The sequence below is a fragment of the Dermacentor albipictus genome, chromosome 5 (genome assembly GCF_038994185.2).
Source record: "Dermacentor albipictus isolate Rhodes 1998 colony chromosome 5, USDA_Dalb.pri_finalv2, whole genome shotgun sequence".
NCBI lineage: Eukaryota > Metazoa > Arthropoda > Arachnida > Ixodida > Ixodidae > Dermacentor > Dermacentor albipictus.
In genome coordinates this window covers 93,530,725-93,555,853 of record NC_091825.1, presented here as the reverse complement: position 1 = coordinate 93,555,853, position 25,129 = coordinate 93,530,725, and the positions used below count along the sequence as shown (strand labels likewise).

Sequence of the window (25,129 nt, the reverse complement as noted above, 5' to 3'; positions counted from 1 at the left end):
GACTTTTGCATTGCGTTGCACCTTGGGTTAATAAACATACGTCTGTAAATCTGTCTGTGGTGCCTTCTCTGCGCCGTATTGACGAACGCGGCCGTAGCGCCCTTTACGCTTTGCAGTGTGGAGGAGCATCATGTCCTTTCCTGACCGTGCTTGGAGGATAAGCCTTGCGCAAACCCGTCTCCACAGCATATCGACTATGTCTGGTAATATTATTTGCATGGGATGTGGTAGGCACACGTGCATTGGACCCTGTGGCAAATTGGCTATTGTCTGCGCCAGGACATGCGCCGAGAGGTGAAATGGCTGTTCCACTACTGATAGGCCACGCGGAACCAATAACATTGTCAGTCGATCACTTCGTGTCGTGTGACAAGGCACAACACACGTCACTGTCTAAGGGCATTCATCTTCCTGGTGTTGTGTCAAGATGACGGTGTGCTTGGCACCAAGTCAGGCAGTTGATATTAGCACAAGTCTTGGACTTGGTCATCCGAGGAATTCATAACCGGTTCTGTACATGCAAGAAGTTGTGGCTGCTAATTTCTGCAGTATAATGAATTCCAGACAATTTCACTTAAAAAACGAGAACTGAAATGCGGAAAAACTAACCTGTCAAGCCTTCAACCGACGCCTGCAAGTCACATGCTGTTTATACTTCATTGCCGTGTAAGCATGAAGCAAGTGTCCTTGTCAAACAGCAATTTCGCTGAAACAATGCTATTGGCATGCATGCCCACCTGCTCGTCTTGTATGGGTGCAGCTTGTGCGAACTGAACATGCCTGCTAAAAATTGCCGGTCGTCTTGCTCAAGGTCACCATTAATACACTGTAGTTACTGTAGAATTTCGATGATACAAATCAATACTACATCTTTATTTCACCCGCGAAACGTTCACTTGAAGTACTCATCGATGTGCGACTGTCTGGCAGAGTAATTTGCAGCACAGCACCATAGGTCATGCCGTCCAGTTGGCTAACAGTGCACAGCTTTTCACTGTGGCCATTGTTGCACTCAACGAAACTGTGCAGAACATTCAGCGACTTGGCCACTGCAGCAAAGCTGGTGCTCAGGTGGGCTCCACATCGCCTCCATGTTTGTTGAAAGGTCCACTGTCGCAGATCTCTCCTTCCAAGTCTGCTTAAGATGTTTGACGTCAAGTGCAGCACTCAAATAGTCCACAAAGTTTAATCTGTTGCTCTCATCGTCTTTGCCAAAGTCATTCGCGCAGGCACACAGTGCCTCTCTTTCATCATCCAGTATGCAATTGCCATCTGACATGTCATCACATCTGTCGTTCAGATCATTTCCGGAACTGTCTTGTTGCTCGAAAAATCGTGTGTGCTTGATGCAATCCCTGATCATATAACCCTGCAGCTGCTGCCAGGCATGCAGAGTTAGGCGAATGGCACCCTGAAAGTCTACAGTATTATTCGCCATTGTCATAGCACAGTAATATTTTGTTTAGCAAATGACAGCAATAAATCTTCCTCACATGTACAATCACTCCTTAATCCATAGGCTGCTGTGACATTTGGCGATAGGAAGACAAACCTAATTGCTTTCAAGTTATGGATGTCAGCATGGACTGGGCAGTTATCCACGACAAAAACAACTTTCCGGCCCACGCCAGCAAACTTAGTCAAGATACCATACATACTCCTCGGAAATTGCTGCTGCCATCCAGGATATCTTGTTATTTTTGTAGAGCACGTAGTCCTTAGGAAGGAGTCGCACATTCTTAAAGCACCAAGCCTTCTCCGTTTTACCAATAATCAACAGTGGAAGGTTGGGTCTGCTGGACGTATTTGCGCCAAACAGGACAGGTTTTCTGTCGTTGGATTGTATTTTTCCTGTGGCAGCTGCATCCTTTGGGGCAAGTTTTCGTTGGTAGCCTTTTTGTAAAATAATACGGCCTCGTCCAACTTATAAACATCGTTCTCCGTGTACTGATCAAGCAGCAGAGCCAATGGCACCAGGAATCTGACAGGAACGCTGGCAACAGGAATGTGATCGGTGTAGCCACTCTGCAGGCCTGGCACCAACCAGTGTTGGAATGCCAGGGCCTCCTCACCGGCGCCACTGAGGATCACACAGCAGCTAAATTGTTCGTATCATCACCAGAGTGTGAAAAGCTGTTCGCAACATTAGAAATTTAGGATCTTGTAAAATAACGACCCTGAGCCGGGACGCAATGGTCTTGGGCCGGGACTTTAGAAAAATTAATATCATTCAAAAATTCGCATCAAGCCGGATCATATCACCGAGATTCTATTGTGCTGCTGTAATGTTTGCACCAAGTGGAGACATCAAAACTTCCCACAAAAATGCCCCGCTTGAAGAAGCTGCTGACCCAGGCTGAATTTGATGAGCACAAACGTACTTGCCAAAACTGCAAAAACAACAATGCACGTCTCTGGCCGCTCGAGCCCGGCCAGCTCGGGACACGTTAACCGATCCTGCTTGCAATGATTAGCAGAATGCCAGCTACACTTAAGTCTGCCAGATTTTTTCGTGACTTTGCATCATACTTCTCCTGGTTAGTATGGTTTTTCTCATTGTTTTTCCAAAACATATGAACAAGGTTCTACTGTATCTGCCTTCAGCCACATAACTCGTTTATGAAAGTGAACCTTTTATTGCCTTGTTTCTTGGGGTTTGTTTGGCGCGTCTCCTCCATCGATTTCTTGCCAAGTAAAGTGGCTGATCTCCTAGACTGTGTAATTTGCAGTTGTGTGGGGTGAAGGGGCACGTGGATGGGAGAGTGCAGGTATGGCGCCCTTCAGGCTCAGCTGCAGTATCTTTTTCATTAAAAGTAATAGTTGTTGTCCAGACATACCTGACTGAACTTATGTTGCATCATGGCACTGGCAGGGCTGTTGTGCTCCCACATTGAATGTGGTGAAATTGGTCTGTTCTAGACACAGCTAAAGCACCGTTTGCTTCCTTTCACTTCTGGTTGCTGCAGGCAATGAGGAGTCTGACGATGAAGACGACCACTACCTCCACCCAAGCTTGTTTGCCACATCAGCGCCAGCTGTGGTGAGCTCCTCTGCACTTTGCTTTCTTTTTCTTTTACTATGAAATGTAAATTGAGGGCATAATTGTCTCTGTTTTGTCAGTTTTTCCCTCTAGAGCTGTGCATAGTGGAGCACTTGAGAAGAGGGTCAGTCTTTTCTTGGCTGCACTGCATTTGGACTTCATTTGTTGCTGTTGATCATCAAAGAGTTCGTAGTGATTAAGAGTTCTTAAAAAAGCTTGGATTAGATTAGCATCGTTAAACGTTTTTAGCAGATACCTTTCCTAGGTTGTAGAACCAGGCATAAGGTACTGCTTCTTGTTGAGTAAATCGTGCTGTGCCTTCGGATGTGTGCTCATAGAGGGGAAGTCTAACGGATTTCTCTGAGGGGCCAAACACGCTCACAAACACGCTCAACATCAGCACCGTCTAATGTTACAACCCTTCGCTGCTTCGAGAATGAAATGCGATGGGTGGCATAAATGTTACAACCCCTTGCTGCTGCGAGATGAAATGCGATGGGTGGCATTGACGCAACGGTGAACATAAGTGGTGCTGCACAAATTTTGCGCAGCAAGAACACAGAAGCCCATTTCAGTTCCAACATCGGAGCACACCTTGTTAAACCAGGTGCATCATGATCGTGCGTGTGGGTAGTTCTATCATCAGCTTGGCATCCTGATGCCAGCTACGCACACACTGGCTAATAATGGTGACACTAATTGAACTGCCGCTCAATCGAGCACACCCATGGCACGCATTTGGAGGGTTGTGACAGCTGTGTGAAGCATCTGACCTTTAACATGAAACGCTGAGTCCTTCGCAGCATGCCAGTGCGGCGTGACATATTTATCCTGTGACACAAGCCCCTAGGGAAAATCCGTCAGAGTTCTAGTTTACACGATAATGGGGATTTGTGAGCGTTAATGAAGTACCTTTCGCACAATTAATATTGGTTGGAGTAATGCACCTGCTAAATTCTGATTGCCAGGCTGTGATTGATTCCACCATACAGTAGAACCCCGCTCATGCGTTTTTCAAGGGACCACAGGAAAGAAACATAACAGCCGGGAAACCGTAACCCGTGAGGAAGGCTACAAATCACCACAGCAACATCAGAAACTGCTCTGAATGGCGGCCAGTTCAGTTGTTAGACGGCTCGGCGCTCGTACTATGACTGGGGACCGCATGACCGCATGTGTACATGTATGTAATTTACTGACATGTACCATGTTTCACCATGACAGTGACCCTTTTCAACTCTTGATGCGCTTCACCATAATATTTTGCATATTCTTCACCGCATTACAAGGCTATATTGTGGCAATGCTGACTAAAGAAAACCAGTGAATATGCAATGCACATAAGAGCCTTGAAGACCCCAAAACAAGTGTAGCCCTGCGCTTGGCGGTTCTGGCTTAGTGTGCATGGGTTCTGGTATGCTTTAACTAGGGATGCAAAATTTCCAGAAATTTCAAGTGGGAGAAAAAAAACTTTTTTTTTTTCAGGAAATAAGAAATTCAAAGGAAAATTTAAACCTCAGTAAAGCTCCAGTAATAATACTTATATTTACTATTTCAGCAATGAAAATAATTCTTCTTAATTACATGTGACAATTACACAGAGAATGCAAATACAGTTGAATGAATGCCTTGTTGTATTCTGCAAAAGGTTGGTAATCTGGTAACAGAAAAAGGTCCCACACTGTCCGAGTCACTCTCTCTGGACACACTCTCGTTAGAATCAGTTGCGGCTACTTCCACTATCAAATTTGATTTACGTAGATGAGTTTTCAAACAAATATGCTTCTGAATATGTTTTAGAGTCATAAACATTTCCAAACAAAGACCACTCTCGTTCACAACTGACAGATGGCAAAGGTCTCTGCAACAGCCTAGCAGCTGTGTGTGTCATCAACTGATTAATGCAATGCATAGCGTTTCATACAATTACTAGAGGAAACTGTGGCACTGGTGTCTTGCAGGAGCTGCAAGTGGGGTGGTTGATCCAGCATGAGAATGACTGTTAGCATGCGGATTCGCATAGCTTCGTCCTTGTGGCTTTAAATGGCTTTGCAACTTTGCAAGCAGAATATTTTCAATAGAATACTGTGCTAATAATAATAAGGCAGGCATTATTAAAATTGTCCATTGGCAGAATTGGAACATGGTACCTCTCGCACAGAAGCCCGATATTTAAACCATTGTGCCATGGACATGTGGACTAGCAGAACCACTGCAATCAGTAGCGATTATACGTGTTTGCAGAGTCTTCTCTCTTTCTCCATTAAAGAAAAAAAAAAAGTCTAGATTGCTTTGCAGTTGAGGCCAATGAAAGCAGATAAAGTAAACAGAGCCACAGGGACATCTGAGGTCACAAGCACGAAGATCAGACAAATGCCTGTACTAGCCATCATTCCCATAATGGCTGAACGATTGCAGCATCAGAGTTCCCTATAGTAATTACAGTCAACATCCGATTTTTTGGACACCCTAGGGGCCGTGAAAACGTCCGAAAAATCGGACAGTCCAAAAAGATGAATGCTTGCCTTTTTACTGACCTCAAGGGCGCAAGTCGCCACAGGCACGTCCGAAATAGCTCTGAAGGCCTGCCAGCGCACTTAATAAGCGTATCGGTGCTCATACTGTTACCGGAGACGGCAGGTGCACGCGTGTATAATTAAGGAATATACATACTGTGTCTCGTGACACTTCTTCCCACTCTTGTTATGCTTCACCACATAACATTGTATTGAGGCAAAGCTGACTTAGGGGAACCAGCATTATTCAATGCATCGTGCTCTCCGAGCTTCGTAGCCATTGGTGAGGATTTCAAAGGCAGACTCAGTGCCATTGCTGATTGCAACGAATTCTTCCAATGAAAAGCACAGCTCCAAACAGCAAGAAGCTTGGTAGTGAATGTCGAAGCAGGTAGGCCTAGCGTTGCTGTGTTGGTGTCTATGGCTGCCAGCAGATCTGCCTTTAAGACCGCCTATTTCACGCGTCGAGATAATTAAAATCGGTAATTAAAATCTGGCACTGGTGGCTTTGATAACACCCTTTTGAACTTGTGATCATAGCAAGAATTCAGGAAAACCGGCCGGTGAAGTGTTTCTTTGCATCTGAAATTTCAGACGTTCTTATAAATCGACTCTATGGGCTACGTGGTGGTGCTGAAAAGGCTTCTGAATGATTAACGCGACAGCGTTAAGGAGCCAGTGCCTCAGAAAATTCGACGCCCTGCGTGCAGCATCGGTAAAAAGATTTTCGAACCACGTAAACCCAGACGTTCCACGTGATGCAAGGAATTTACTGAACTAATTGAATTCCTCAGGCTAAAATACGTAGAAAAATGGTAAGCTATGACTTGCACACAACCTACAGACATGATAGCTCTCGGATTGTATTTTGACTATACGAGAAAACATAATATGTTACGTGAAAACTAAAAGAAACCCCTTCACACATACAAACTGGCCGTAGCAGTCATAGACCGACCAAGGCATCCGCCATATTGCGTGGCCCCACGCAATGGGTGCCCAGTTCCTTGCATTAACTGCAGCTGGTGCTCACTTCCGCTGAATTGCGGCCCACACAAGTGGCCGTGGCTCCATCACAAAGCTCGCTTCGTGCAGAGCGTTTGCAGCAAGTGTTTCCAGGTAAAAATTTCATTTAAATACGCTCCAGTTGCCAGGAAGCGTGAGAAGCAGTCAGGCATCTTTGAATGCTATCGCGTTCCACTATTAAAGGCGAAGCTTAAGTGTCCTCCAAATTTTTGGGTATGTCCAAAAAATCAGGTGTTCGGAAAATTGGTCATTGACTGTACTTTAGGAAACTCTACAGTCATTTCTAGAATCATGTGCTGCACACCAGGGAATGGCAAGTATAATCGCATGTGGAAATTTTACTGCTATTTTCCACTTTCTCTGTGCAGAAAAAAACAATAAGAAAAGTTTTTTCTCCCAATATTCCCAGGCTTTTTCCTGGCCTGTACATATCTTGTTTTAACTGATGCACATTTCCTCAGGCACTTCACCAACTGCCTTGTGCGCATTTTCTACCAATATGCTTGTGCAACGCCTGTCTTAAGCAATTTCGATCGCTTATTGCTAAGTCAAATCATTTGTTGCAACATATCAGTTGCTTGGTGCAACGTGCCAGTCACTGATGCAACGTACTGGCTCACTGCACCGCTAAATTTACATGACTGCCATGTTCAAAAGCAATCTAAGATGCGGGAATGTTACAGAATGGCGACATATCAAAAGGGAACTTACGAAGGCAAATCAGAAAGCCTTTGCCCTATTGTTTTTTTAGCGAAATTATGGCTCTAAATGCGAATCAAACATGTCCATTCCCAGTGGTAGACTTTTCTTGGACTGGCCCGGCCTTAGCTCCACTGCACAACAATGCTGTCAGTTGTTGAGGATGTTTGTGCTTCACACGTCCACGGTGTGTGGGCAACAAGTGGGATTCGTTTTCTACAGAGCAAAGGACAAACGCCCACCATAAACCACATAAAAATGCAGCCCACATGTGGAGGAAGGTGTGTCGCTTTGAAAAGTGTGAGGTCGTGGTGCTGTGATTCACGTGCAACGATGAAGCCAAGACAGCAGTTCGACGGTGGTTCCACAGTCAGCCGGACGAATTCTACCACAGGGGCATCTCAGGTTTAGTGCTGCAATTGCACAAATGTCTGAACCGTTATGGAGACTATGTAGAAAAATAGTGTAAAGTACGTACAGTAGTATGTATACTTGCAATTACAGTTATGTACCTTATTTTGGCTAATAAAAAATTGGGCCAAAGACTTTTAGATTCACCCTCCTAATACATGGGGTTCAATGGGATATAGGTCTGGACCGCAAAAATGCGACATAGCAGCCGGGAAAACACAACTGCGAGGAACGCATGAACAGGGTTTCACTGTGCTAATGTTCGTATACATTTAGGAACTGCAGATATGTTAAGAGTGCATGGTGGCAATGACCCCGCTCTGTGTTTATGAGAACAGGAAGTGTATGTGGGTGTTGTTCAGTTCGGGTGTAAACAAAGTACTTGTTGGGACATTGTACTAAGTATGACCTTCTCATCCATTCTTTCCCCTCTATTTTGCCCTGTGCTTTTGAGTGCTGCTGTGTTTGCCTGTGTGTCTTCAAGATCTCAAACCACATTGTGTTTGCCTGCCCTAGGAGAAAAACCCTGCACGAACGAAACACCGCCAAGGAGGCATTGCGTGAGTTCAGGTGACATTGTGCTCACACAAACGGGACTTTCTTGCAGGAGCTTTCTTTCTTTTTGGTCAGCTTTAGAATGTTTGGTTGAGCTCATGATCAGTGCCCAAGTAGAGCGAGACAGCAAATCAATAATTTCTTCTCCGTTAATGTTGTGCGTACATTACATCTGCAACTGTTTTTTTTTTTTTGCATCTGTCCATAGCATCTTTTATTAACAGACCTTGTAATGTAGCTTATGTCTAGTTAAAAGCTAGGAATATATTGCTGCGTTTGGTATGTTGTTCCATGTTTCTTCATTAACTTAGGATGCACCAGCAAACACATGTAGAAGCTGCATTCTGATAGATTACACATTCCCTATAGCTTTTAAAAAAAGTGGCAGCCATTAGATGCAAAGAAAATGTGTCTTGCAGTTAATGTTAGCCTTCAATGCATTTAGGTAATTGACAGCCTTGAAGTGCAATCCCATTAATAGATCTCGTGAGCAAGTGTTAGCTACAAGGTAACTTCGTATGTAGAGGGAGCGAGATTTGCCGGACTTTAGCTTGGGCAGTCTAATGTCCTTGTTAAATCTTGGTTGTTTGACATGTCCTTGATTCCGCCTGTGCGTTCTTTCTCCTTTCCGTGTTTGTCTTGTGTGCAGCCTGTTGCCGTTTCCAAGGTGTTTCTATCCAAGGAAGGGGAGGAGAATGCGTACTCACAGCTGATCAAAAACCTCAAGCCACAGCTGGACAGCCCCTCCGGGGGCGCCTCACCATGCCCTCCTCAGGAAGCGGCCAATCAGGGCTCAGCGTATGGCTACACTGATGGCGCAGGTCAGTGCTTTACATGAACGTGCATTCTTACTCCTATTCTTTAAAGTCCTTGTCATCAGAATAAATGCATTTGTGGGTGTACTGCTTTCACATGTAGGCAATTCCAGTTATTTAATTTAGTTCAATTTGCATTTTTTCAATACAACGATATTTCAAAGTGACAAATTCCTGTTTTTTGCAGTCATTTCGTTAAATCAAGATTTTTGCATTTGGGTCCTCTGTGCCCACTTGTTCAGAATGTTGGCGCTGCAGTATGCCATATCACTAGCCTAGGTCAGTAATTTCCTGAACACACACTGCCATCATACTTTATTCACACCATGTAGCCCATCCACTCTGTACATAATTTGCGTATTCCAAGTATGTATCACCAGAAAACCGTAATGTGAACCAGCAGTGAAAATATGTGCGTGCTGGTGAGGTAAATTTTAATGATGAGTGGGGAGGTTAGCCGAGCGAAAGGTTTGGCATGCTTCTGCAGGCTTTATATATGTAGGTATAGACCAAGAGATGAGAGAAAAGGAAGAACGTGGACCCAGCTATTCACACAAAAACTCGGAAACAGGTAGCAGTGAGCACCATGAAACGAACAAAGTGGAAAGTCGACCTCTGTGGCACTGTCAATAAACAAATTGTTATCCATCTCTGTGGTGGAGCCGAAAGGACAGAGATGGATAACAGTTTATCTGCTGCACAAGCTGTGCTGCAAAAGTCCAGCTTCAATGGAAAATAGAAAAGGCTATATTCTTGCAATTTCTGAGCAGTGGAGTGAGCAAATAGTACAGCGCCACTTCATTTTGGTTGGGTGGGGGCTCAGTGTTTGCTTTGCTCGTTTGTTACTTTTGCAATGCGCCACCTGTGCTTATTGCTTGAAAGCAAATGCGAGGAGCGACGACTGTTACAGGACCAGATTCCCAAGAATTTATGGGAATTTGATGCTGTACAATAAGGTACAGGTTGGTGAGAACAGACAACTGCAGGGAGAAACTCAGTTTTCCAAGTTAATGAGTCAAATGCACAGCCTTAAGTGTCACAACTTGTCTACATTTTGCTGTTGACAATGTATAATTGCGATGTTCTAACATGTTAAAATAACCAAACTTATAACAAATAAATGTACCCATTATTGTACAATATTTCATTCGATATTCAAAAACAATATTTGTATTCAATTTGTATTAAAAAAATATTTTATTTGTGCACTCTCCTAATATTATTTCAGGGCAATCTTTAAAAAAAATGCTTGCTATTTCTCCTCTCCCACTTTTTGTTTTGTCCACTAGTCTTTTTTAAAATAAATTTTGATGTTCACTGGTTGGAAGGCATGCTCTCGTTTCAAGAAACAGTGCTTCAGGGCCCCCGTTAATTAATGTGGCCAACCGACTCTCCAAATTCTCACCTCTGTACTGTCTGCAGGCTATGAAGGTTACGGAGCTCCTGAAGACTGTTCAGTGCCGCCCCCACCTCCAGGCCTGGAACCCATTCTCCTGCCATCACAAGCTGTGCTCACGGGCTATGCGATACCACCACCCCCAGATGTGCAACCGATCATCGACAAGATGGCTGTGTATGTTGCCAAGAACGGCGAGGACTTCGAGACCATCGTCAAGAGCAAAGGTGTGTGTATTCCCTTCTTGCTTCTTGTATGATGGCTAAATCATAGGATTTAGTAAGCTGCGGAGGTAAAACTAAAATAAGCTAGTTCGTAAGTGCATACACAAAATGATGCATTCGCAACGAGCACAGAGCGGTGATGTTAAGTTAATAGTGCAAATACAGTTTAATTGGCATGCTGTGATGATGGCTTTGACGTTACCTTTGACATTGGCTCCGGCAGTAGAGGCTGCTGTTGCCAGCACTACGACAGCTCTGGAGTCTTTGCGTTATGTCTGTTAAGTGCAACCAATTTTCGGAGCGCATGTCTTGGAGAAAAGACGCATATTAGAACTAGGTAAATGTGGTATGCATATGCTGTAAAGTAGCACTAGAGCCAGTGTTCAGCACTGGAGGTAGGAAGGAGTTCCAGACCTATACCTTGGAGCTTGAATCGAGCTGCTGTTAAAAATACAGGCAAACCTGGAAACACGAAATTGCATAAATTAATAGTAGTTTTCGACTTCTTCACGCTTTTATTATGAGGGTATAGGGCCAGCAGCACCAATTTTTGTGTGATTGTAGCATACCTCCAGTGTGTTTCTTTTTTTTTTGCCTAGGTTTATGTATTTCACTCCCTTTGCTTGTGCACGAGTGCTAACTTCACGAATCCAAGTTTGAGAACTGCTGCTCTTATCATTCCTACTTGTAATCTCAGTGAGATAACTCGGCCTCTGCATTGCCATGTCCTTATTCTCTAGGTGACAAGCGCTTTGAGTTCCTGCTGCCCGACCACGAGTACCACCAGTACTATCTGCACAAGAAGCAGACGTACCTCAATGAGCGAGCTCAGCAGCAACAAGAGGAGCAGCAACAGTCCCAGGAGCCAGGTGCCACTCAGGCTGAGTCGGAGGACAAGCCCAAGCCAGCTGAAGATGAGGAGGAGACCGAATCTGTTGCTGACGCCACGGAGTCAATCGAGGAGCGCTATGACGTGGTGGGCCCCAAGTTGGAGAATGGGCTCAGCGTCGGGGATGAGGGCAGCGTGGCAGAGTCCCGGTCGGACTCTCCCTTCTCGAACATCGACAGCAACGACACAAATTCCCAGCCAGCGCTGGTGACTCCTGGTGACAGACTTTACAACAAAGGCAAGCAGTTTGGTGAATACAATGCATGGCCCTCTTTGCCTTCCATGTCACCTGCCTCAATTTTCATGTTACGAGCAATGTGTGCAAACTTAATTGCAGCCTGCAAGTGTGCGGTTGAATCAGCTAATCGGTGAACCAATAAAGCATTTTTTTAGAGGTCTTCAAGTCGTTTAAGTTGAGCTCGAATCAAATTTCAGTAGCATTTAGTTTAAGGAAATGGAAAGTAATACAGTCAAACCCACTTATGATTATCCCAGATATAACGAATGATCAGTTACATCAAGTTGAATCTTGATAATTTGAGATCAAAGGGGCCCGAAAGTTTCTTCTAATTAAGGGGGGATGAGGGTCTTGAAAACTTTTTTTTTATTTCTTAACATATCTTCCTGAAAATTGGCATGCAGATATATCTTTGAATGCTGATCCCAAATATACATTCAGATTTTATATAACTCATCTTGAAATGAAGATATTGCAAAATTATTGATCCCACATAGGTCTTTTCTTACGGGCCATTATGATAATTTCTTAATTAAAAAAACTAGTTTCAAAGAATAGCTGTCATTTCCAAGGGCCCACTGCACATCCTAAAGCTAAAGAAATTTTTAAAAAGTGATCATATAGGTCATGAATGAATAACAAAGTAGGAAGAAAAAAAACAATGTGGGAGTAATTAGCTTACATCTGACCTAATTGCTAGTCTATTGGGTTTAATGAAAAATGGAAAGCTTTAGGATGTAGTTGAGGTTTTACTGAAAAAAATGATACCTATTTCAATAAAATCAGTTGATGCAAACATTATGAAAAGTTCTGTAAGGCAAAGGCATTTGATCGAAAAAGCAAAGCTGAGAAAATTGCATTCAAAGTTTTGCTTACTCTGCCACTTTTGTTTACCTATCGTATGGAAGAATTTAATGCTTTAGCATGTAGCCCAGTCATTACTGAACACAATAACACCAAACTCAAAGAAATCTGTTGATGTAAAGATTGTGAAAACCTCTGTATTGCATTGGCACTTGACAAAAAAAAAAAAAAAAGCTCAGAAAGTCATCTTCACTTGCTGTGCCGACGTTCATTAGCTCGAACTTGCGGGAAGTCGCGGACTTCTTCGCCAATTAAGTTTTAATGTTGTCTGTGTACTTTTCACGCCCTGCGCACTCCGCGCAAAACACCGTGTCGAAGCGTTGAGCACGCGAGCTCGGTTCAGCCGCGTCCGTCGGCACCGAAGCGGCGTGCGGAAACGCCGAAGTCGACGTTAGGCTTAGGTCAGCCGGCTCGGCCGCTTCCGACGACACGGAATCCAAAGCGACTTGCAGCGTCTCAAAAGTTAGCATTTTCGACGGGCTTAGTCCAAGCGCATCCACCGGCACTGCAGAGACTTGCGGTAACACCTAAGTTGACACCGATCGGCACTGTCCAGCCGCGTCCACCGGCGAAGCTGTTGTTGGCGAGCTCAGTCCAGCCGCATCCACCAATGGCACAGCAGCTTGCGGCATCACCGAAGCTGTAGTTCTCGACGATGTAGCGCTCTTATTTCATGCGCGCCTCTTTTTTGCTGACCGCTTTTCGCGTGCTTGCTTTCACGCGCGTGTCTCGCGCCATCGTGACACGTGGAACAAAGACACCAGGCACGCAAAAGCAAGAAATTCGTGGTTAAAAGAAGCGACTCAATAGCCAAAATATCTACAAGAACGATAAAGAAAAAGGCAGAACGAAAAATACTAGGAAACAAAGAGGAATGTGAAAAATGACGCGCGCCCTGGGGAAAGCTGACGACGCGAAGGAGTCGAACAACGGGGCCGCGGCAGGCGAAGCATGCGTCGCGGCCAATCAGAGGGCTGCGCCTCGGGGAGGCGCCCGTTTCACCCAATCAGCGGCTGTCTCGCGACGATTTCGCGCTTGAGAACGGATGCCTGGGGCGCCGATCGCTCCGCTGCACGAGGGTCTACAGCGTGCCGAGGGGCGCCAGAATGGAGAGCGGGAAACCAGCTTTCAAACGAGACCAAGATGGCGCCGATCGGTTCGCGTCGCGCGGAGCTACGGCAGCTTGAAAATGAGGCAAACCTTCGCGCTTGGCGTTCAATTTCGGCTCGCCGACGTTTCTAAATTGCCGTTTTTTTATACTTCGAGTAGGAATTGAGCCATAATATTTTGTAGAGGCATAGTTGGGACATTCAAGACTTCAAAAACGCAATTTTTGAAAATTGCCATTTTTGACCATTTTTCGCGATTTCAAGACCCGCGTCCCCCCTTAAAAGAAGGACTTTGTTCTTTAAATATTCGTGCACCGTAGCGTGATGCATGAATGGTGGGAGTTGTGAAATATCGTGGCACGCAAGCACACAGTGAGCCAGGACCACGAAACTGCCCATGCTGGCTAACGCTCACTTCCCAATAATGGCAGAAAACGAAACTTCGAGGTGCAAGCTGGCGCCGGGCTGGCAGGGCTGGCGGGGCCCTGCGTGGAGTCCGTCGAAAGTGAGGGAGTTGAGAGGGAGGGCGATTGGAGTGTAGTTGCGAGGCAGGCAGGGAGGGAGGGAAGGGGGTTTGCTTTCCTGCCAGCTAGATGGATAGCGCCAATTACCTCTGCCACCTAAGACTGCCACCGAAGGAGTGGAGTTGCCGAAGCTAGAGTGGGCCTCCGCCGCTGCTTCCCTGTGTGTGCTCGCATGATTTTTCCTTTGTCGACTGACAGATCAGCGCTGTGTTTATGTTCTTAACGCGAGTAATGTCTTATCAAGATGACGAAGTCGTTTCCACTGACTGTAATCACGTTGGTGCACTCACTTCTGTTGCGGCATCGCCGTATCAAAATACACGAAGAATGAGGTACTGGGTGTCGCCTTGGTGTTATTGTATTCAGGGTCTGTCATGTCGTACAGAATCGGATATGGCACACTCTCTCCAACAACATTTTCATCGGGACAACTTGGTTTAGACTTGCCATTGTAAAGAAACAAGCGTGAACGAGACCAAACCAAGCCAACCAAAACAAGCACGAGCGAGAGCTGACACGAGTAAATGATAGTGCAAAACAAGTGGCCTGGCTGAACCAGACGCAAGTACAAATGCAGTCGCCGACCGTTTATTCGGACCTCACGAAGACTACGGAAATGTCCGAATGAACAGGTGTCCAAAAAAGCAGATTAAGAAAAAAAAAAAATGAAATCCTTTATTTCCATGCACTTATTCGGGCTCGGCAGTAGGCTTGAAGAAATCGTGAGTGCGCCGTTGCAAGCTGTGCTGTTTACGCGCAATCAGATAAGCCTGAATCTCGGAGAGGGTCGTACGGTCACTATAGGCGGCTGAAAGCACAGTCACAGCTTATGCAAGCTCCGCATGCGACTGCAGCGTAGCACTTGGTGTGTCATCTTCCAACACGGAGTCATCGTCCGGCGGTGCAGCAGAAACCTGACGAATGATCTCGCCGTCGTCGAGTTCTGCGCATGTCAGTACAGCAGTGTCAGCACCTGTGAAACTGTCAAATGAGACGGTGTCCGGAATCGCAATGCAACCATTGCGCAGGTCTCGGCAGAACATTTTCTGCGTCAGTAGGGAGCACATCGGAAGGCGACAAATCTTAGGCCTCCCGGCGCCCGCTTGCCGGCATTCCCCAGCGCAGTCTGCGCGGGCACTGTCGGCGCCATTAGACACTTGACGCGATGTTTCCGTACGCCGCATCGGATCACCGAAACCTCGACACAGCACACAAAGCAAACACCACCGTGCTGACACCAGTCGCACAAACGAAAAACATGGCCTGCTCGCAGCGTCGTGCGCGATAGAAACAAATCGGCCGCTGGATTGTCTTGACATGGCTTACTAAGCTGAAACCGGAACTGCTGAACAGCCACTCTATCGAACCAGGCAGAAATGATGATGATGAGCGGGGATTTCCAGTAGTGCCACTTCGTGGGGCAGCAAGGAGGCTCTGTTCAAAACAAAAATGGCATTCAGCAAGTCGAACTATGCGCCGGTCAGAGTCGGTGCATGATGCCCTCGATTGAGTTGGCTCAAGGAGTGTCCGAAAAATCAGGCGAGAGGTTGCAAGGTGTCCAAACTTTCGGCAGTTGTTATACATTATGGTCTATGGGGAGAATGGCGGTGCCGCGAAGCTGACCGAATAATCAGGCATGTCCGAATTTTTGGAGTCCGGAAAATCGGTCGGCGACTGTAGAGTAGTTGGCCGGGTCTGCATGACACTAGTTTCCTGCGCATACATCGCTGTGGGGGCCACTGTGATTTGTCTCCTCCTCTGGCGGCTTGCTTGTCACGAAAATTGGCGAAAGATCGATCCCTCCTGTACCGCATATTTTGGTGCTACTGCAGCTGGGGCATTGCAGTGGAGCGCAGAAATGGTGACCTTGCCATTTGAGAGAGGGTGAAATTTCTGCTATGATTCTTTTTTTTCTTCACGCACGATGTTGAAGGGTCTCTTCTAAGCTTTTCCTCTGTGGCGAAGCGAAGTAAGAGCAATGCTTGTCGGAGGCGCTGCCTCATCATATGGCGCGCTGCTGAGATTATTCTCGGAGCGCGGTGTGTTCGAATGAACCGTCGCAAATGCTTGCGAGTTCAAATTACCAGGTGTTTCTGTCCATCGGCATACGCATAACTTTGATGGGATGACAGCATCAGTTCGAATAAACCAGAAGTTCGAATTAAGCATGTTCAAATTAATGAGCTTCGACTGTATAACAACCATGCTTCACTGCTTTTTTAAAATTTTTTGACCCGGCCTATTGAGACTGCATCCAGATAGAGCCTAGGCTGCTTATATTTTAATTTGCTGGAGTCATGAATGTCTGCACTGTTAGCTGCACTACACCGTAACCAAAGCAACATTTTGCATGCGCTGTACATGTGCAAAGCGTGTAGACCAAACAACCATGCGTATCTGGTAGTTGAAGCTTGCTACTGGGATGTTTGCATACATTTAAATTTACGCACATTGAAAGGTTAAAGTCCCAGAACTCATGGTCTTCACATAAAGCAGACAGAGCGACACATAAAAAAAAACTACACAAAGGAAAGCAAGTTGCTGACTAAATTATCGGACTCGGTTGTTTATTCAAATTTCCCCACGGCACCGCCACCAACTCCACAGAACTATTGTAGAACGGAGACTGAAATTTCGTATGCTGTACAGTGTCTCATTCGATTTCTTGGACTGATCCACGTGTGGCGATCCGTGGTGTTGAAAACATGGCGGCCACGAAATAAGTTGCCACCATTCGAGTGCTGCCCATGCCATCTGTGCCCTCACTTTCACAATGGCTCTGCGATGCATTTTGCTGACTTGGCACCAAACTGCAACTTTGGTGGACTACTTCCAACGAGGCATGCTTAGCCACTGGCGGTGCTGGGCAGCATGCCATTGGGGAAGCTTGTCCTCAATACGTTCATACACGTAGAAGATTGCGCGTGCGAGCCAAGGTCGCATGCATGCTATATCCACTTCACGAGGACGCGTATTGTGACGGGCACACAGAAACTGAAGAATCAAAGCCGCCAAAGAGCGACAGTGTGCACACATTTAATGCGGAGGATGCACCCCTGATAAGATATTGAGCAAACGCTTCTTCATGTCATGGGCAGCCCCTGTGTGCCGGTGCCATGGCGCCGCCACTTTTATTTCTTTCCTTGTTTGTTTGCTCCGCATCTCCTCCTGTGCATCGCCCTCGTTGTTCTTTCCTCGCATTGATTGGCGCATCTTGTTGAGAAGCACACTAACTACCACACTTGTGTGCTGGATACGATGGATAGGAAGACACGGCAGGGTGTCTTCCTGTCCGCCGTTTTCCAGATGCTGGTTGCTCAAAAATGGCCATTTTCTCGTGCTAGCACATATGTACAGTAGAACTTAGGTTGTGCATTTTGGAGACAAAATGTACCAACCAAGAAGACGTACGATCTGAAGTCGCTAAAGAATTTGTGAGACTCGGCCGTAGTTCGCTTCTACGTAGTGTGAAATATTGTGCAAATCGTTGCAGCATGAGACGCTTTAGCCGAACTGATGCGGCCCGAGCAACACGAGATGCGCATTGTTATTTTTTTAGCCTTGAGCACGCTTACGATGTGCCTGGAGCTGGTGAGGCCTGAACAACCAGACACACACACTGTCACTTTCCTATTGCGTAGTGTTTTAAGACGGCAGCGGGAAACCAAAAAATAATTTGAGCAGGTGAGCGACAGTGGAATATGATGCTGCCAGTTCAAAACATGACGGTCACATCGCACTGCCTGCAGCAAGGAACGGCAGTGCGTTTAAGGGATTGCCTATTAACCCTCTCGGGGTCAATTTATTTCACCATATGCGACCACCCAGGGTCGAATTTTTTTATTGCAGATTTAAATTCTTCAGAGGGACCTATCGTGAAAAAAAATTACCGTAATTTTTTCTAGTTTTTCTAGGGTGACCGTAAAGTGAGAAAAAGATATTTTGTGTTGGTGTATATGTACTGTTTATTCATGAGTAACAACAATAAAAAAAAGAATAAACTTAGAAGAATTAAAAATTTGATGCATCATTATACACTTAGTTATATATGCATGCCTAGAATATCCACGCACGCGAATATTTTGCAAGTCTCAAATGTTCCTGCTCTTGCCCTAATATTTACGTCCGTAGCGTAATTGAACTGCGTAAGTGAGCGCACTCATGAAAACTGTATGGTTGTTTGCCCGTTCAAAAAGCATAATGTGTGACAAACTTCCACTAATCTTCATCTTATCGCCAACCAGAGCCAATTAGTTTTCGCGAGCCTCCAAAAAAAAAAAAAGAAAAGTAAACGCATGCATGGCGGCATCCTTCGTATGCGCACCCCTGTGAGCATTAAACGAGCGAGTAACAGGCAGTCGCCCTTTGAGGAGTTAGTAGCGAGACAGCTGTCAGTTTTGTGAGGGCAAGAAGCCGAAACCGCCCGTAGAACAAAACCCAAACTAACTGCCGCTTGCCCGCCCACGCACCAATATGCGAGCGGTAGTATACAGACATGCCAGAGCAAACAAACCATGGAGTGAAAACCGAGAAAGGGAGGCGCAAGAAAAAACTTCCGTATATTCCCACATAGTAGCAGCTCATGCCAGGAAAGAAAAAGTTAGGAAATTGGCACGCTTTCTAAACATACAGACGGCGCCGCAAATGTCGGCACCAACCATTTTGGATTCGTTCGTAGCACCGTATATTTACGTCATTGACCCTGAAAGGGTTAAATGGGTGCAGTATGCTTTCAACAGCACTAAGCCACGTGCACAATGAAACTGATAGCTGAAGATACTTATTGCAATAGGGTAAGTAATGGGAGGTGCAAGGATCTGCAAGGTGACTTGCTGGTATCAGAAGAAGAAACTAAGTGCACGCTGTCATTTTCACATTTCACATGCAGGGAAACTCTCGTAGCGGGCACCTACTGCTCTCGATCGTGCGTGCGTTGCACCGTTTCTTGTTTCATGAGATCTAGTGGCCGAAATAATTGTCATACGGTTGCAGTTTGGTGATGTACTGAACATTGGCAACAAAAAGTAGTGTATTCTGGGAATGTGTTAACCGGTACAAGAAAGAAATGCGACTGGTTGGGTCATTTTTTGTGTTATTGATCGCTAACGTTGGTACCGTGACATCGCATGGAATAGAATCGTATCAACGAGGTTCTATTGTACACCTGGATAACGCCAAGATTAATGGCCAGCGCAATAGCGCGGAGACGGCCAACCACCTGTTCCGAGTGTGTAGCTGCCGCTGATGACACATACATTGGCTATAGTTTGTTTTTCACACAAAACAGTGGCCAGTAGAATCAACTGATGTCTTAATTTTCTCATTCGGAACAAGCGACGGCCACTGTCATATCTGTAGCACTAACAAGAGCCACAGTACGAGGCAAGTGAAATCGGAGTACACGTCTGGCCGCCGCTGGCGAGACGGCTCAACTGCATTACGTGCCTCACAGTCAGAACACTGCAAATAGTAGCCTATCTTCCTTCTTGAGTGAATTGATTCGATTAGAAGCAAAGCTTTCGCAAAATGGTGCATTTTGCGATCATCAGCCGTTGTTTTAGAAGTGCCATATGCTACGGCTTCGCTTCGAAACTGGTTAGGCCTAACAGGGCCCTCGGGGCTTGCTTGGCACTAAGCTGGCAGCGTTGAGTGGCGGTAGTTCGCTCATGTGGTCGACACAAAAACTCGTCGCTGGCGGGGTGTTGCATGGCAAGCTGTTGCAGAGAGTTTGTTGCTAGTGTATTCGTTCCGTAAAAAAAAAGAGCTTTTTGATCATTTCCGCAAGCTGCTAGAGATAGTTGCGTTATATTTACACCATCCAGACAAAATTTATCGAAAGGTTTGTCCATTGTAGCCAGTAGTCTGTTATAGCTGCCTTTGTTAAAAGCAGAACTCGTCACTTTGATAATGTAGGCAGACCAGACCAAGGGAGAAGATTGGTGTGTTATTTACAAAAGTATGTTGTACGTGAATCCATTGTCACAGGCATTGACAGTGCTTACCTTATTTACTCGAATCTAATGTGCACTTTTTTTCTGTTAGACAGGTCCAAAAATTGTGTGCACGTTAGAATTGAGTATATCTCTATTACCATATCACCATCATTATTTAAAATGGCCGCCTGGTACACTCTTCGAGCCTAGCTGCCGTAGGCCATGGCTAATCGACCGGTTAGTCCACTGTCCATCTTCCCATTTTCTGCGTTTACTCTATCAGCATGGAAGTACCGGCTATGAAGACGAAGACTCGCCGAGTTCATCACGATGCCGCAGTTAATAGGGAAGTGATCACGTATGTGGAGACGGACGGAAGTCTGGCCGCATCACGGGTATTCTGAGTACCTGAAACTTTTGTGCAGAACTGGCACAAACAGTAGAGGCGTTCTACTCCAGCAGCTGCACGGCCCCTATTTGAAAGTGGTCTGTGATGCCGACAGGTTTACGCATCTAGGTTCACCGCACCATGTTCTCTTCGTTTAGTTCGCGTTGAAGCAAGAGGCCGCACAAAGGTCAATTTGCTCGCTCCTGATGCTGCGCTTCATCACTTCAGTGTTTTTGACTAAAAGTTGCTGCAGTCATTGAGTGAGACATGTTCATGTTTGTTTATGCGCGCATGGCACCATGCTTGTTAATTTAGTAAGTAAGCGAATGTTTGCAAGTTTATACGGCCGATAAAACTACTAACCTTACTTTTCTTATAGCTGTCTACGGATTTGCTATCAAAATCTATGCTTTGCCTTTCGGGGAAAACTGCGACTTTTTAGTTTATCATAACTTTAGTGCATTTGGAGTAAATCCTCGCTTTTCCAAATGACAGCAAGTTACATTTCTGTATGAAAGAATGAGTTGCACGGTACTGTAAAGGACTTTCCTTTTTTAGGTCACTGCAAACGGTTGCGCATTAGAATCGAGTAAATACGGTATGCTATTGGTGTTCTTCCACGAAACAGTGCTTTAGAAAGAAGTTGCTCAAGGCTCATTTCAGGAGGTCCTTATGCCCTACAATGGTTGCTCCCAGGTCCTGTGAGTTTTACACTGAAGCTTAAGGATTTGGAAGGAAAGGATAAGAAGCGGTTGCCACTTCATGCTGATGAATCGGACTCGGAAGGGCCAGCTGAAGCTACAGCCCCAGCTGCACCAGCGGCACCGACTGCAACTACACCCACCGAGGAGTCAGCGAAGGTGGTGGAGAAAGCTGTCAGGGATAAGAATGCAGGTAGGAATTGTGTTCCTTGCGTGTAGCAAACATGTTAACACCCTTACAGAAAACAGATTTACTTTTGCAAGCAAAAAGGCTTATAGGGGTGCAAAGAGGTATAAGACTATATTGGTATATTATAATTATGGAATAATATCTGTTTTTGCCATCGATGGAGGCTTTGCACGCCAGAAAGGATGTAAAAAAAAAGAACAAAAAGAACCCCAAATGGCAACGCCACCTTCAGATGGGTCTATGCAGAGAACACTTATCGACATAATATTGCTATATCAGAAACTGTACATGCCTAGAGCCTCACATAATGTTTTTGTTTAGTTTTTTTGTTTTACTTATGATAGCAAGTTGTACTTGTTTCAATTGGTTCATGAAGCATCTTGTCTGAAGCCTTAGGCATGATTTTGTAGCGATGCCTTTTCCCGATGCCTTCTCGCGTTCGTGAGTGGCTGCATTCAACGCTCCACACGGGACGGGGCGTCGCTCATGAACGCGAAAAGCATCGAAAGGCATTAGCACTGGAAAAGGCATCGCTATAAAATCGTGGCCCTTGTGTGTCATGTATGCTTCTGAGATCTATAGTTACGCAAAATTTTACTTGCTACAGCAAGCATTGCTTGGGGTTCGCACTTGTTTGTGTCCTCTTATACAAAGCCTTTCGTGTGTCTTATGTGCCTCCGAGATCTGTAATGATACAAAATTTTACTTTGGCTTTGCACTTGTTCGTCATCATATCTGAAGCCTCTTGTGTCATGTAATCATGCAAGAAAATAAGGAAAAAGACAATTGTGTGCACCAAAATCACGGAGGCAACAGCCATCATTTGCAAAGTTAATTAGGCACAATGCTACATCACAGCTAGCAGAGAGATTTCACCAAGAGACGTAGCATGTGTGCTTTATTGGTGAACATACATCCGAAGCGGTGATTAATGTGTAAGAGCTTGTACACCTGTAATCAAAAATATGCAGATTAGAGGTTTTACCAAAAAAATATGGATCTCTGGCAGATTGTACTGGCAACGTGAAACTGACAAATGCACTGTGGTACTTGCCATTCGAACTGCAGCGTTCAATTTCAAGTTGCATGCCGAGGCATCGAGGCAATTCGTTTTTTGCAAAACACCTGGTCTGCATGCTCTTGCTGAAAGGTGTACAATCACTGACTGATCATTGACATTTGATGGGGACCACATCAAGGTTAGAAATCTCGGGAGTCTGAAAGGACACATTTGCCTAAAAGTAAGTGACTTCTCCATATGCGGCCAAAAGAAGCTTGTCAACCGGTTCCTGCGCACATATACTTGCATGTGGTGTGTTCAGCCTGTAATGTAATCATTGTCCTGCTGTCGCTACAGACAGACGACAGTACAGTCAATGCCTGTACCAAATCCCCATCACTCGCAGCTTGAACACAGGTTGGCTTTTACTCTCACAGCCAAATAATTTAATGTGTCTTTGCAACAGTCAGTGTCCGGCACTTCCCTAGATTTATTTCTGCTCTCCTTGTTGCAGACGTTGAGGGTGGACGTGGCATCATTTCAAGCAGCTTGATGATACTGGGCAACAAAAATCTGTAATTTAACTAAACAAAGTCACCCATGACTATGCTGCTACTTCACATGTAAAGAAACAAGATGCTGGAGGTGCGGAACATGCGCGACAAAACATAAATGCAGCCTCTACAAGAAAGTGGCGTGGCTTGTCCAGAGGTCTGGACTTGGTCACTAGGGTTCGCTACTTTCAATTCTAAGGAGGCATCTGCAGTGTATCTAAACAAATGTTCAAACATTGCTCTTTCTGTTTGATTTAGGGACTGAATTAGTATGCAGTCATGCACACCTAATCCTAATTCTCAAACTGCATTCTGTAAGGCGTCCTAAATATCATCTGGCCTTACACGTTACTTCTGTGGGGCAAGTGGCAGTGCCGTAACGCATTCCACATAATCGACCAAATCTGAATTATTGGTCAGTGACTGTTCATCCGTAGCATTGTGTGCAAGAGACCTGAACTTTCCTTAGCAAGTCTTTGGTGTCACCGTCTTTATTTAAACAATATTTTTAATAGGAAGCATTCGTTGCCTCATACTAGGCACCTTGTGGTAGGCTAGTTCGCGTCTCACCTCGTTTTGGGCTCTTTTCAATGTAAAAGAAATATGCGCCTGGTGGTGGGATTCAAACCAAGGGTCCGAACCCCCACACCATGCCTCGTTAGCTGTACCCATTAGGTCACAGACTCGCTCGTAATTTTCTTGTGCCAATTAGCACTTTGAGACAGTACGTGCATCACATCACATAGCAACAATTTCTTAGAAAAGCTATAAGCATGCACATGCAAGAGTTTTCATTAGGCCACAAATGCAAAAAGAAAATGCTTGAATAATTCTCAGCATTACTGCTGTCCTTGTGTGCCATGTCGCATAGCAAGAAGTTGCTTATAAAAGTAAGAGTGTGCCAGTTTTTCCCGTCCTTTCTGGTGACAGTTAGCGTTTCGAGATGCTGTGTGGCATTTCATTGTCGTCATGATCGTCTCAGGTCGCAACGAAGCAGTTTGTAAGATTTTTTGCTTGAGTACGGTAAGTCAGTCATCATGCCATCATTGTCACTGTTAAGTAGTCTTTTTCATGCCATCACCTTGCCGTTGTCACATGCACCCTCGTGTCAGCACACAATCACTCACTTTACCTGGACACATTTTGTCATCTGGTAACACATTGCAAAACAACAAGCGATGCTACATAGCCAGCTACGTGCAAAGTGCTTTGCATATAATTGATTGCCACAGTTCTCGGTGTCTGCATAATTTCTTGCAATGAAGCTGTATAGGGGAGTTTCACAATGGTTCTCACGTGACGGTGGCAAAGGAAACCTGAGAATACCTGACACATGGCACGTGAAAAGAAAATTGCTTGATCTGACTTTTCTGTTGCGAAGTTGACATATCAGGTTTTGCTAGCGCTTACTCTACCCCGATGACAAGTGTTACCTAGCAATGGAGGCCCGTCTTTTCTTTCTTTCATCCTTCTGTCTGAGTGCGCCTCTTCTTTCTTTTGTGGTTCTTTCTGCGGCCATCACATGCGTGTAGAAATGTAGCCTCCATGGTTGCGGGGATCCCACGCGGCCTGCCCTTTCCGGACGATGTCGTTTACATGTGCTTGCATTTTGGATTAGTTAATTTGTCCGCCTTGAGCGAGACAGTTGCCGCTTCCACGGCAAGGGATGTCGGTAAAAAAAACATTGTGCTTTGGAGGTGACACTGACATTCCTTTGTCTGTGGTTCTGTAGGTGTCATCGTTTCTTTTGCGTACGCCACAATGTGGTGCATTGGTAGTGCGTTGCATTGGAGCCTATGGAAAACAGCCATAGCGTGGACCGAGAGCCAACACTGAGGCTTTTGTGGATGGCCCGTACATTGACAATTGATGCATGCATAGTTTGATGGGCAGAATGGTTGATTTTGGGGATTTCAATATAACGACCTTCCAGAATAATTAACAGTTTACCGCAGTTCCCTGAAGATTATTTTATCGAGGTTTCAATGTATCTTTACTGTTCTTAATGTGCGAGTTGGTCAGATTTGCATATGCTTGCAGAGCTGTTCCTATTTTTT

The 25,129-nt window shown here is 45.3% G+C and overlaps 1 protein-coding gene across 4 annotated transcripts in view; it reads left to right on the top strand.

The window, feature by feature from the left end:
• The window catches only part of su(w[a]) (suppressor of white-apricot), a 48,717-nt gene that overhangs the window by 20,180 nt on the left and 3,408 nt on the right, over nucleotides 1-25,129 (top strand). For all 4 annotated transcript variants that reach the window (XM_065425659.1, XM_065425658.1, XM_070538598.1 and 1 more), the window contains exons 6-10: nucleotides 2,967-3,040; nucleotides 8,897-9,068; nucleotides 10,485-10,685; nucleotides 11,423-11,809; nucleotides 21,324-21,521. In XM_065425659.1, coding sequence (XP_065281731.1) covers nucleotides 2,967-3,040; nucleotides 8,897-9,068; nucleotides 10,485-10,685; nucleotides 11,423-11,809; nucleotides 21,324-21,521 — 1,032 coding nt within the window. The remainder of the gene's footprint in view (nucleotides 1-2,966; nucleotides 3,041-8,896; nucleotides 9,069-10,484; nucleotides 10,686-11,422; nucleotides 11,810-21,323; nucleotides 21,522-25,129) is intronic.